The sequence below is a fragment of the Heptranchias perlo genome, chromosome 11 (genome assembly GCF_035084215.1).
Source record: "Heptranchias perlo isolate sHepPer1 chromosome 11, sHepPer1.hap1, whole genome shotgun sequence".
Taxonomy (NCBI): Eukaryota; Metazoa; Chordata; class Chondrichthyes; order Hexanchiformes; family Hexanchidae; genus Heptranchias; species Heptranchias perlo.
The window spans coordinates 18,593,523-18,607,681 of record NC_090335.1 but is presented as its reverse complement, the minus strand read 5'-3'; the positions used below and the strand labels follow the sequence as shown (position 1 = coordinate 18,607,681).

The window sequence follows — 14,159 nt, the reverse complement described above, 5'->3', positions numbered from 1 at the left end:
AGTAGAGAGAGAGACTGGAGAACGGGGGCTCGGGGGGCAGAGATGGAGACTGGGTAATGGGGGCGCGGGGGGAGAGTGGGGAAAGGAGGCTTGCGAGGCTGAGATGGAGACTGGGGAAGACTGGGGAAAGGAGGCTTGGAGGGCAGATAGAGAATGATGAAGGGGGGCTCGGGGGGCAGAGAGAAACTGGGGAAGGGGGGCTCGGGGGGCAGAGATGGAGACGGGAATGGAAACTTGGGAGAGGGAGAGAGATGGAGACTGGTGAAAGGGGGCTCGGGGAGAGAGAGATCGGGGAATGGGAGCTCAAGGGGGAGAGAGAGAGACTGGGGAATGGGGGCTTGGGGAAGAGATGAAGAATCGGAGAGAGGGAGACTGAGAATGAGGGGGTCAGGGGACAAGAGGAGTGGGGATCAGAGGATTGCGGGTTATATGGGGGAGAGTGGGGTGAACACGGGGACTAGCGTTTCCTGCAGAGCCGGGAACAGCAGCAGCAACATGGTGAGTGGGAGCGGCACTGAGAGAGAAGCAGCCAGTAAAGGGATAAGTTAAACCTGGAGGCCTTCCTGTGGGAAATTGTGAGATTGTTCACAATGGTGGGCAAATGTGGAATTAGAGAATGAAAACCAAGGATTCTCACTGGAAGAACCAAGGGGGTAGGGAGGAGAAAGGTTCTTCAACTGAAGGTTAATAGACCGTGGGATCCTTTACCATAATGTGGCTTTTAAGGTACAGGCTAAAACTTAATTTAAAAGGGAAGGGGATAAATATTTAAAAAGGAGGAATGTAAAAGGATCTGGGGGGAATGGGGTTACAGGAGAGAGCACCATCATTGGGGGCCGAATGGCCTCCTCCTTGTGCTGTAATTTCTATAATTCTATGAAAACTCCTTTATTGAGTGAATGCATTGAAAACAAACATTCAGCAAGTAACTGATCTTTCCATTTCTTTCAAATCCCATTTATAACGGAGCAGCTGGACTCTGTACAAATAAGCAATCATCCGCACTATCTAATTGTAATTTCATTTTTACTTATTGCATTTAAAATTCACTAAATTCTACAAACAGCTCAATCAACTGTAATAATGAGCATTTCTTAGTGTCTTTGTTTATCTCTGCAATGTAACCTTTCTTTTAGGGTTTACCAACTAATCAGAGCCAAAAATCAATTAAAATTGCTGCAGTTGTTATTCCCTCATCCAACTCTGGTTTTGTGGAAACTGCAATTCAAATATGAAGAGGCTCTCTTCCTCTGTCCAACAAAAAAAATCTAAAACTCCTGCCGCACAAGTAACCTCAATCCAGCAGAGCATTGATTTCATGGTCCAAATGGACCGTACCAATCTCATAAAAGCCTCAGTTTAACTCTTGACATTGAGCTTTTTGCATGCGTTGTAACCCTGATCTTAATAAACGATATATAACTCCAGGAAAATTACTTCAAACTAAATTGGAAGTGTAGGACAAGGGGACACCAGTTCAAACTATTAACAGGCAAATTAAGGACTGAAATCAGGAAGTTTTTTTTTCAAGCAGAGTGATCAATACATGGAATGGACTCTTGGATTGAGTAGTGAAGGTGGAAACCCTTGGAGTTGATGACTGAGCAATTGGATGCCAGAATGGCAGAACTGTAGGGTCTCTCTGGATGGGTGGCCTAAGGTGGACTGAATGGCCTTTCTCTTTTTAATTATCATGTGGGGGTAAAATTCAACTTTGGCGGGTTCGCAAAACGAGCGGTAGCGGGTTGGCCGGCAGTTATATGCCGTGAGAAAGCACTGACGTAGCAGGCGAGCATTAAATACCAGAGCATTCTGACTAAGAATGTGACCATAGAGGGCACTGCAATGGTGAAGTAGATAGTCAGACGACCAACAATGCCAGTGGGGATGGGAGGGATGGGGTGGGTGAGGGGGTGGAGAGTCGAGAGGTCATGACCCCTCCCCAATCATATTAAGATCAGCCAACGTGGCTTTGGAGGACCGTCTCCATTTCGCTGCAGGAACCCCTGTCACCCATCTTCGGCCTTCAAGTTTGCATGGTTCCCGGCTCGGCCTGTCGACTAGGTAGGTCGGCATTCCCTGGTTCCCAGCTCTGTCCCATTCTTGCCAAGTCAGACAAATCTCGTTCAATCTTAACCCCCACCCCCCCCCCCCCACCCCATAAGTCGGTCAAACCTAGCTCCCCCATTGCATAACACGCGTGGCGTTAAAGGCTCACAAGTTCCAACAAAAAGCAAGACTTTATATAGGGCCTTTCATGACCTCAGGATGTCATTTACAGCCAGTGAAGTACTTTTTGAAGTGTAGTTACTGTTGTAATTTAGGAAACATGGCAGCCAATTTGTGCACAGCAAGGCCCCACAAACAGCAATGTGATAATGACCAGATAATCTGTTTTATTGATGTTGATTGAGCGATAAATATTGGCCAGGACAGTGGGGAGAGCTCCCCTGCACTTCTTCAAAATAGTGCCATGGGATCGTTTACGTCCACCTGAGAGGGCAGATGGGGCCTTGGTTTAGTGTCTTATCCAAAAAACGGTACCTCCGTCAGTGCAGCACTCCCTCAGTAGTGAACTGAAGTGTTAGCCTAAATTTTGTGCTCAAGTCTCTAGAGTGGGCCTTGATCCAATAAGCTTCTGACTCGGAGGCAAGCGTGCTACCACTGATCCAATAAGCTTCTGACTCGGAGGCAAGCGTGCTACCACTGAGCTACAGCTGACACCACAGGTACCACTAGGCAGTGGATAGAGTCAACTACTTGGGCATACCAAAGAAAGGCATCTGAAGAAGCTCAGGCTTACTAACAAGGTTGTAACTGAGGTGGATCACCAAGAAGACCTGAGAAGCGTCATCCATCTGAACTGTTACCATTGGCAGCAAAAGTTTCTGTTGCCCTCAATTTTTGAGCCACAAGGATTTTCCAAGCGTTCCGCAGTCAGCCGCGTTCCATGTATCATTCCATTAAGGTAGTAACCAATATGCACATCGCTACATTTACCCCGCCTTCCCCCCCAGCAGGAACCAGCAGCAGAACAGCCATTGCAGGCAGGAAGGTAGTTGCAAGATGGTCCCATTGGCCAATTCTTGTAGTGAGCCCTGTAACTGGCACTTTGATTTCTTTAGCAATCATGGGATGACTACTTGCAGAAAATTTTGGCAAGCATGTCTGTTTTGTCTCGCTCTTCGGCTCGGTTTCAATTTTTGTCCGATTACACTCCTGTGAAGCGCCTTGGAACATTCTACTACGTTAAAGATGCTATTGAAAAGGTATTGTGCCATGTGCTATATTGTGCCACCTCCGTTATAGCATTTGGGCTGATAGCCTCTTAAAACTGCATCAACACTTATTGTTGACATCATGTTTTCCAAATATAGATTTTACATTTGTGTCTAAATTTACCTTGGAGGTCTTTCCTTGTCTTGCAGTTGCGAGAGGAATTTGATCGTGGTGCAGAAGTTGTCCTCGATGAGGAGCACAGTGTTCATGATGTTGGGGCCTTGCTGAAGGAATTTTTGAGGGATATACCAGATCCTCTGCTCACTAGAGAGCTCTACACACCATTCATCAGTACACTTTGTAAGAGGATGATATATTCTTCCTTTATTACTCTTTACATTATAAAGACATATTTTGCTAAATGGGTTAAGTAATGTGTATTTTACTTTCCATGTACCTTGGAATGAGCTTTTGGCTCAGTGGTAATATTCCTGCCTCTGAGTCAGAAGGTGCAGGGTTCAAACCCCACTCCAGACAGAATTCAGAGCTATGACCTGGACTTGGATAAACAGGGTATAATTTCAAAGTTTGCAGATGACACGAAACTCAGAAATGTAGTAAACAATGTGGAGGATAGTAACGGACTTCAGGAGGACATAGACAGACTGGTGAAATGGGCAGACACATGGCAGTTGAAATTTAATGCTGTGAAGTGATACATTTTGGTAGGAAGAATGAGGAGAGGCAATATAAACTAAATGGTACAATTTGAAAGGGAGCACAGGAATCGAGAGACCTGGGGGTGTATGTACACAAATCTTTGAAGGTGTCAGGACAAATCAGAAGGCTGTTTTTTTTTTAAAAAAGCATATGCAATTCTGCATTTTATAAATAGAGGCATAGAGTACAAAAGCAAGGAAGTTGTGCTAAACCTTTATAAAACATTGGTTAGGCCTCAGCTGGAGTGTTGTGTTCAATGCTGGGCACCACACTTTTGTCAGAACGTCGAGGCCTTAGAAAGGGTGCAGAAGAGATTTACTAGAATGGTACCAAGGATGAGGGACTTCAGTTATGTGGAGAGACTGGAGAAGCTAGGGTTGTTCTCCTTAGAACAAAAAAATTTAAGGGGAGATTTGATAGAAGTGTTTGAAATCATGAACGGTTTTGATAAGGAGAAACTGTTTCTAGTGGCAGAAGGGTTGGTAACCAGAGGACACCAACCCTTGACATGAGGAAACATTTTTTATGCAGTGATTCGTAATGTTCTGGAATGCACTGCCTGAAAGGGTGATGGAAATAGATTCATTACTAACTTTCAAAAGAGAATTGGATAAACACTTGAAGGGGAAAAAAATTGCAGAGCTGTGGGGAAAGAGCAGGGGAGTGGGACTAATTGGATAGCTCTTTCAAAGAACTGGCGCAGGCACGATGGGCCAAATGGCCTCCTGTGCTCAACCTACTAGGATACTAAAATACTATGACATCCATTTGAGAAACCAACTAGAGAACAGGCGATCCTAGACTGGGTATTGTGCAATGAGAAAGGATTAATTAACAATCTTGTTGTGCGGGGTCCCCAAGGGAAGAGTGACCATAACATGATAGAATTCCTCATTAAGATGGAGCGTGATGTAGTTGAATCCGAAACTAAGGTCCTGAATCTAAATAAAGGAAATTACAAAAGTATGAGGTGCGAGTTGGCTATGATAGATTGGGAAACTTTACTAAAAGGGATGACAGTGGATAGGCAATGGCTAATATTTAAAGAACGTGTGCAGGAATTACAACAATTATTCATTCCTGTCTGGCGCAAAAAAAGAACAGGAAAGGTGGCTCAACCGTGGCTTACAAAAGTAATTAGGGATAGTATTAGATCCAAAGAGGAGACATATAAAATTGCCAGAAAAAGGCAAGCCTGAGGATTGGGAGCAGTTTAGAATTCAGCAAAGGAGGACAAAGAGATTGATTAAGAGGGGGAAAATAGAGTATGAGAGTAAACTAGCAGGGAACATAAAAACTGACTGTAAAAGCTTCTTTAAATATGTCAAGAGAAAAAGATTAGTGAAGACAAATGTAGGTCCCTTACAGTCAGAAATGGGGGAAGTTATAATGGGGAACAAAGAAATGGCGGAACAATTAAACACATACTTTGAGTCTGTCTTCACAAAGGGGGACACAAATAACCTCCCAGAAATGTTAGGGAACCAAGAGTCTAGTGAGAGGAAGGAACTGAAGGAAACCAGTAATAGTAAAAAAAAACAGTGCTCGGGAAATTAATGGGGCTAAAGGCTGACAAATCCCCAGGGCCTGATAATCCACAATACATAAGAACATAAGAAATAGGAGCAGGAGTAGGCCAATCGGCCCCTCGAGCCTGCTCCGCCATTCAATAAGATCATGGCTGATCTGATCCTAACCTCAAATCTAAATTCATGTCCAATTTCCTGCTCGCTCCCCGTAACCCCTAATTCCCTTTACTTCTAGGAAACTGTCTATTTCTGTTTTAAATTTGTTTAATGATGTAGTTTCCACAGCTTCCTGGGGCAGCAAATTCCACAGACCTACCACCCTCTGAGTGAAGAAGTTTCTCCTCATCTCAGTTTTGAAAGAGCATCCCCTAGTTCTAGTTTCACCCATCCTTGGGAACATCCTTACCGCATCCACCCGATCAAGCCCCTTCACAATCTTATATGTTTCAATAAGATCGCCTCTCATTCTTCTGAACTCCAATGAGTAGAGTCCCAATCTACTCAACCTCTCCTCATATGTCCGCCCCCTCATCCCCGGGATTAACCGAGTGAACCTTCTTTGTACTGCCTCGAGAGCAAGTATGTCTTTTCTTAAGTATGGACACCAAAACTGTATGCAGTATTCCAGGTGCGGTCTCACCAATACCTTATATAACTGCAGCAATACCTCCCTGTTTTTATATTCTATCCCCCTAGCAATAAAAGCCAACATTCCATTGGCCTTCTTGATCACCTGCTGCACCTGCATACTAACTTTTTCATTTTCTTGCACTAGGACCCCCAGATCCCTTTGTACTGCAGTACTTTCCAGTTTCTTGCCATTGAGATAATAACTTGCTCTCTGATTTTTCCTGCCAAAGTGCATAACCTCACATTTTCCAATATTGTATTGCATCTGCCAAATCTCCGCCCACTCACCCAGCCTGTCTATATCCCCTTGTAGGTTTTTTTATGTCCTCCTCACTCTCTACTTTCCCTCCCATCTTTGTATCATCTGCAAACTTTGATATGTTACGCTCGGTCCCCTCCTCCAAATCGTTAATATAGATTGTAAAGAGTTGGGGACCCAGCACCGACCCCTGCGGAACACCACTGGCCACTGGTTGCCAGTCCGAGAATGAACCATTTATCCCAACTCTCTGCTTCCTGTTAGATAACCAATCCTCCACCCATGCCAGAATATTACCCCCAATCCAGTGATTCTTTATCTTGAGCAATAATCTTTTATGTGGCACCTTGTCGAATGCCTTCTGGAAGCCTAAATACACTACGTCCACTGGTTCCCCTTTATCCACCCTGTACGTTATGTCCTCAAAGAACTCAAGCAAATTTGTCAGACATGACTTCCCCTTCGTAAAGCCATGCTGACTTTGACATCTGAGTACTAAAGGAAGTGGTCCTGGAAATAGTGGATGCATTGGTGATCATCTTCCAAAATTCGATAGACTCTGGAACAGTTCCTACAGATTGGAGGGTGGCAAATGTAACCCCACTATTTAAAAAAGGAGGGAGAGAAAAAACAGGGAATTACAGACCAGTTAGCCTAACATCAGTAGTGGGGGAAAATGCTGGAGTCTATTATAAAAGATGTGATAACAGAATACTTGGAGGGCATTAATGGGATTGGACAAAGTCAGCATGGGTTTATGAAAGGGAAATCATGCTTAACAAATCTACTGGAGTTTTTTGAGGAGGTAACTAGTAGAATAGATAGGGGAGAACCAGTGGATGTGGTGTATTTGGATTTTCAGAAGGCTTTTGATAAGGTCCCACGCAAGAGGTTAGTGTGCAAAATTAAAGCACATGGGATTGGGAGGAATATACTGGCATGGATTGAGAATTGATTGACAGACAGGAAACAGAGAGTAGGAATAAACGGATCTTTTTCCGGGTGGCAGACAGTGACTAGTGGGGTGTACCGCAAGGATCAGTGCTTGGGCCCCAGCTATTCACAATATATATCAATGATTTGGATGAGGGAACTAAATGTAACATTTCCAAGTTTGCAGACAACACAAAGCTGGGGTGGAATGTGAGCTGTGAGGAGGATGCAAAGAGGCTCCAATGTGATTTAGACAAGTTGGGTGAGTGGGCAAGAACATGGCAGATACAGAATAATGTGGATAAATGTGAGGTTATCCACTTTGGTTGTAAAAACAGAAAGGCAGATTATTATCTGAATGGTGATAGATTGGGAAAAGGGGAGGTGCAACGAGACCTGGGTGTCCTTGTACACCTGTCGTTGAAAGCGAGCATTCAGGTGCAGCAAGCAGTTAGGAAGGCAAATGGTATGTTGGCCTTCATTGCAAGAAGATTTGAGTACAGAAGCAGTGATGTCTTACTGCAGTTGTACAGGGCCTTGGTGAGACCACATCTGGAGTATTGTGTTCAGTTTTGGTCTCCTTATCTGAGGACGGATGTCCTTGCCATGGAGGGAGTGCGACCAAGGTTTACCAGACTGATTCCTGGGATGGCAGTACTGACATATGAGGAGAGATTTGGTCGACTAGGCCTATATTCACTTGAGTTTAGAAGAATGAGAGGTGATCTCATTGAAACATATGAAATTCTAACAGCACTAGACAGACTAGATGCAGGGAGGATGTTCCCGATGGCTGGGGAATCCATAACCAGGGGTCACAGTCTCAGGATACGGCGTATGCCATTTAGAACTGAGATGAGGAGAAATTTCTTCACTGAGGGTGGTGAACCTTTGGAATTCTGTACCACAGAAGGCAGTGGAGGCCAAGTTAGATGTATTCAAGAAGGAGATAGATATATTTCTTAATGCTAAAGGGATCAAGGGATATGGGGAAAAAGCGGGAACAGGGTACTGAGTTAGACGATCAACCATGATCATTTTGAATGGTGGAGCAGGCCCACTCTTGCTCCTATTTTGTGTGTTTCTATCCATACTCGTGTCCAGAGGTGTGGGTAGCCCCCTCCTTGTCACATGGGTCATGAGAGCCCATTAAATCTTCCCACCTTATAGGACTAACCACCTTATTGGCTGGTATAAAGATGGTTACGGCTATGGAAGGAGCTTTCACGTCAGACTCTTCATCAGCCTGTGAATCCTTCCACTACTTCACACTATTCTCCAGGGGAAGAGTCTGAAGATATGAAACAACCATGTACCTTTCAGCTCCAATGTAACAATCTTCTTTATTGTCCTTCCTTCTTTCTCGCTTCACTGTAGAGTACAAGTCTGTTGAGAAAGTTTTTTTTTAAATAGCAAAAGCAACAGAATGAGAAGTACAGACTCCTTCAAACTTCTCTGTTACAGATTATGGCATCATTAGAACCATTCAATTGAATTGAAGCCAGTCTTCTAACTCACTGCCAACCATCTATTATTTTGTGTATGTGTGAAATCATAGATAAAAACATATGTACACAAGGAAAATAAAACGGGATAACAGCAGGCTGCTTAAGTTGAAGAACTAGCAGCAGCACAGGTGGAGTGGAATGAATGGCCACCTTCTGTGCTGTAATTCCTATCGTTCTATGAATCAAATGGTTTCCGCAACCTAAGCCAGCTTCATGGTGACTTTTACTGATACCAATATTTTATTTTCATATTTTAAAAAAAAAACTGAATTCACATTCTCAAACTGCCACGGTGGGATTTAAACTTGTGTTCTCTGCAATTGACTGCAGTTTGTTAATCCAAAGAACCCAGGCAGCTCTACCCCCTGCCTGCTTAATTGAAGCTCGTGTTTTTTTTTAAGTGCACTCACATTCACATTTTTAAAAGTTGCAACTACACAAAAGGTACAAATTGCAACAGGGTGCACGTCCCTAAAAGACCGAAGCCCCGTTTTTAACCTAACCCGCCCGGTGGGAACTGATCGGACGCCTGTTTTACGCTCCATTCGGGTGCGGTGTAAAACCGGAATCCGAAATGAACCCGAGGTTGGGGGGGTGGGGGTTAGGTTAAAATCGGGGCTCGTATTGTCAGATCTGTGTAAGTGCGCAGCACTGGCTCTACACGTTTAGCTTGCTGTTACAGGTGACCTCAACCAAATTGCAGATTTTATGGGTATATAATGCTGTTGGTCCTATGAAGCTTGGGTCATTTATACCACTCGAGGTTAAAAGCATCTATTAGCAGAGATATTACTTACAAAAGGTGAATATGTTCACTTACTTTCTTGAAGACCCCAGCATTATCCTGTTCCTCTCATTTTTGATGTTACTGCTGTGGTGATCCCTGTTGGATCCCTCCTATTTCTTATGTTGTTTCAGCAGATCTGTTTTCCCTTTCCACATCCTTTTTTGCTGCTTATGAGCCTTGTCCTCTATTGTCTTGGTCGTACATTGTCTTTCTGGCTGACTTGAGCAGCCTGCTTTATTCCAGTTCCTAATCTGTGTGTGAGAGAGAGAGAGAGAGAGAACAACAAATGAAGGGAACGAGAGACAGAATCAAGGAAACAGAACAAGGGAAGGAGAGAGATAGAAACAAGGCAGAGGTAGGAGGAGGAGAGACAGATAAAAAGGAAGAGGAGATGAGAGAGCAGGGAAAGAGTAGGGAAGGAGGAGATGGAGGGAAAAAGAAAGTATGAGCAAGGAACTTGAGAGAGAGAGAGAGAGAGACCTCAAGAGAAACAGCAATGTTAGAGAAAAGTGAAATGGGGCTGAGGGAAATAATTTTTTTCCAGACTTAATGTACCGATATCCTTGGGGGGAAAGAGGGCTGCCTTTTTTTTTGGTAGATTTGACCAGCTGCTAAAAATAAAAATTGAAAAATTTTGAATTAGAATGTTCTGCTTATATTTGTTGTAAAGGATGATGTGTCGGGTGAGTTGAGTTTGATAATATAAAAATAAAATATGACTTTGTTCCAGAGCTTCAGGATTTTCTCCTATAAAATTAGGCTTGCCCACCCAACTTCTAGGGATGATGGGTCTACAGAGACAGCTCCTAAAATGCAAAATTACAAAGGGAGAGCAGAACACACAAGTCACTCTCTTACAACAAAAAAAAATGAGTGGAAATGCCTTAAGTCAATACTATAACTTCTACTCTCACTTCCAGTACTACCAACTTGCTCCTCTGCCCTCATACTACCACTGCAAATTACCAAAATTGATTAGAACATATATTTTTGTACATAAATGTGGTTCCTGACCACTTTAAAACTTCATTTAGTCCCCAACCACCTCTTTGATGTGAAGCCACAAATTAACAAGTCCACTTGCAAGGAATCTGAGAAGTGGTCTGCGTGAGATTACTATCCCAAGGCAAATGGTTCCCTCCATCAGACTTTAGTAAAGAGAATCCAAAGCATACTGCTTATTTCCAACAACTTAAAATAGTAAAACCAGTGTTGTGCATAGTGAGATGCTGGATACAATTTTTATTTCAATTGAGATTGAGTTATAAAATAGTAATATCAGAATCACTTTCCTTTCATTTTTCATTTCACACTATGGCTCAGTGACGTTGACTAATGCTGGAACTCTCTTTACTTTCATCTTCTTAGTACTGGAGCAGGACGAACAGCTCAGTGCCTTGCAGCTTCTCATTTACCTCCTGCCTCCCTGTAACTGTGACACGCTCCACAGACTCGTGGAGTTCCTTGCCATCGTAGCAGGTCATGCTGAAGACACCCTGGATAAAGATGGACAGGAGGTAGGGTAACATCGACTTTAGTGGCTTCAGAATTCCATTGAGCACAGTGTTCTGCGTCAATGCTGAGTTGCCACCTTGGTACCAGTCCTGTTGACATTTAACTAATCCTGCAAATGTATTTTGAAAATACTCCCTCATCTTTCCCTCCCTACCCTCCTTCTACCTTCCCTTCCTCTCCCTTCCCTCTTCCTCTCAATCATGCTGCCTGGAACTGAGATGTGTATATATTTCCTCCTGGATCCCATTCAGTTGAATTGATAGATGAGCACAAATAAAAAAAATTCTAGTTTAAATTTAATTTGATCCAAACTTCTGGAAATGTCAAAGTAAAACTTATAAATGTTTAATTTATTTCATAGTTAACAGTGAAATTGTTGTAGTTAACAATGACAGCAGACTCTTTAATTCCATTAGGTTGGCAACAAGGAATGGTCCAAATTTATTGTCATTATTATCCTAGTAACATGCCTTACCAGAGTTTGGCAGCAGTCCCAACTTGTTCTAAAAGAATTTGAAGTTTAAACTTGCTAACCCTGGAAGAGTATGTAATATAATAAACAGCCACATATGTATATTTGAAGTTTTCTTTCAAGAAAAAAAGAAACCGTTTTAGTAATTGAGCATAGGAATCCAAACCAGTGGTCTGATTTTGAATCAGAGTTTTGACTGATTCAAGGGGGTAATTTTAACCCCCAAGAACAGGTGGGTTGGGGGCAGGGGGGGGAAGGTAAGAATTGTTAAAATTTAAAACCCACCTCCAACCCGCCCACTTCTGGTTTTAACGGAGAGGGGTCGGCAACCAACCCGCTCTAAGGGGGGTGGGTTGGTCAGTAAAATCTTTTAAGGAAGCTGCGTGCCTCCATTTTAATAGGCTTTTTATTTTTAACTCCTGGGGGCTGGGATTCCTGGGCCTCGTGATTCTCGCCACATTAGAGGAGGTGAGAAGGCCCGGATCAACAGGTGAGTGCCTTTATTGCACTGCTTGTGGGCCAGGAGGAGCAGGAGTGTTTGCCCCAGGTTCAACTAGCATACCCGCCGTGATCCCACATGTATAATCTGCTAAAATTTTTTTAAACATTCCACCCCCCCCCCCCCCCCCCGCCCCACTCCGATCCAGGAGATGTAATAACTAGTCAGTGACTAGCAAGTTGTGGTTAGGTTTGGATCTATAAAAACCCAAGCCCCGAATTTTAACTCTTGGGTGGGAGTGCGACGGGCGGGGTGGGGGGGGGGGGCGAGAGGGAAACCCCCCTGAAGTTGGCAGTGGGAGGCCGGGGCAATATTAGCTCCCGGGCCTCATTATCATCCTCCAGGATGGACTCCTGCCCAAACCCATTGGGGAATGACAAGCAGGTCAGTGGGTGGGAGCAGAAATTCCGCCAGCAAGTGGCCGCCACTGGGGACCCATGGGAACAGTCCCCAGAGCAATGTAAATATTGGGGGTCTGGAGGTGATCGCAACTGGGGGAGGGGGAGGGAGGCAGGGCAGGCCCGAGGATTCCCAGTGGGGCCCATAGGAGCACTCCTGACCCACAAGGAAACCTTTAAAAAAAATACGGTCATTGGATCCTGACATTTAAATATTAATGAGTTCCCTGCAACCGGGATCTGGAGGGTTAAAATGGTGGCAAGCGGGAACACCTAGTTAGTGGTGGGGGGGGGGGGGGGTGGTAGTGCAGGGAGGGGAGGTGGGAAATTGTCATTTTAACCAGCCGCCCCATTCCCGCCAGGCAGGCAGGGTTGAAATCGGGCCCTCCAGATTCTGCGTTAATCAATTCGCTGCACTGGTTAAACTGCATTTCCTACTTCCATCCTGCTTTGTTTCTTTTAGGTGACTGGGAACAAAATGACTTCACTTAATCTTGCCACAATCTTTGGCCCCAACCTCCTCCATAAACAGAAGAGCTCAGAGAAGGAATTCAGTGTCCAAAGCTCAGCTCGGGCCGAGGAGAATGCTGCCGTTATCAGTGTTGTTCAGAAGATCATTGAAAGCTATGAGACACTATTCATGGTGAGTGGACATCTCTGTTTATCAAACACTAGGTGCTGTCTTGTATTTCACATAGGTGTGGTCATTGTTGTGTTCCAAACTGCCACAATTTGTATTTCAAACTCAATTGACTGTCACTACAATTTTTTTTTTGACAGCTAAGATTAAAGTGTAACGATCTCCAAGAACCAGTATAAAAGAAAATTTCCAAAAGCGTAACCTTTCCTTGATGGCCAACATGCCAGTGCTTCATTTTTTGCTAAAAAAACAGAAAATGCCGGGAACACTCGGGTCAGGCAGCATCTGTGGAGAGAGGAAGGTAGGGTTAATGTTTCAGGTTGGTGACCTTTCTGCGAAGGGTCATAGTTGTGAAACATTAACCCTATCTGCCTCTCTCCACAGAGGGTTCTGATGAAGGGTTATGGACCTGAAACATTAACCCTACGTTTCTCTCTCCACAGATACCACCCATTGAGTGTTTCCAGCATTTTCTGTTTTTATTTCAGATCTCCACATTTGCAGTATTTTGCTTTTTGATGTATTTTAGTGGTTTCTTTAATTCTTTATTGGCGATAATGCAAAATAAAGAGTTGGCTTTAATCATATGATCGCCAAGGATCACCCTCCGTTTGTAATGTGGCCTGAAAAGCAGGTAGAACCAAATTTCAACTGTAGAGGGGTGAGGGAGCCTCATTGTTTTGCAACATTGGACAGTGTTTCCCTGTACCTTCTGCCTCACATTTGTATGGTGGTAAAGTGGCAACGAGTAAACTTGTAGCATGTTTAAGTTATTGTGCTGCTGTTGTCATTAGTGTGTTAAAGTAAACAAGGGGATGCTGCTTGCCTATGTGCCTCATTTTACCTGAGGAAGGAGGAAGCCTCCGAAAGCTTGTGAAGTTAAAATAAAATTGCTGGACTATAACTTGGTGTTGTAAAATTGTTTACAATTGTCAACCCCAGTCCATCACCGGCATCTCCACATCATGCCTATGTGCAGCTGTTTTTCAACGTCATTGATGCATATGCATATTGCAGTGCTTTTCACGCAAGCATAACTTGTGTATTGGG

General features: G+C 43.8%; 1 protein-coding gene across 4 annotated transcripts in view; it reads left to right on the top strand.

Annotated features, from left to right (window-relative positions):
* LOC137327145 (rho GTPase-activating protein 6) overlaps positions 1 to 14,159 on the top strand; it is a 514,589-nt gene that overhangs the window by 463,118 nt on the left and 37,312 nt on the right. For all 4 annotated transcript variants that reach the window (XM_067992647.1, XM_067992648.1, XM_067992650.1 and 1 more), the window contains exons 7-9: positions 3,429 to 3,579; positions 10,954 to 11,102; positions 12,933 to 13,112. In XM_067992647.1, the coding sequence (XP_067848748.1) occupies positions 3,429 to 3,579; positions 10,954 to 11,102; positions 12,933 to 13,112 (480 nt within the window). The remainder of the gene's footprint in view (positions 1 to 3,428; positions 3,580 to 10,953; positions 11,103 to 12,932; positions 13,113 to 14,159) is intronic.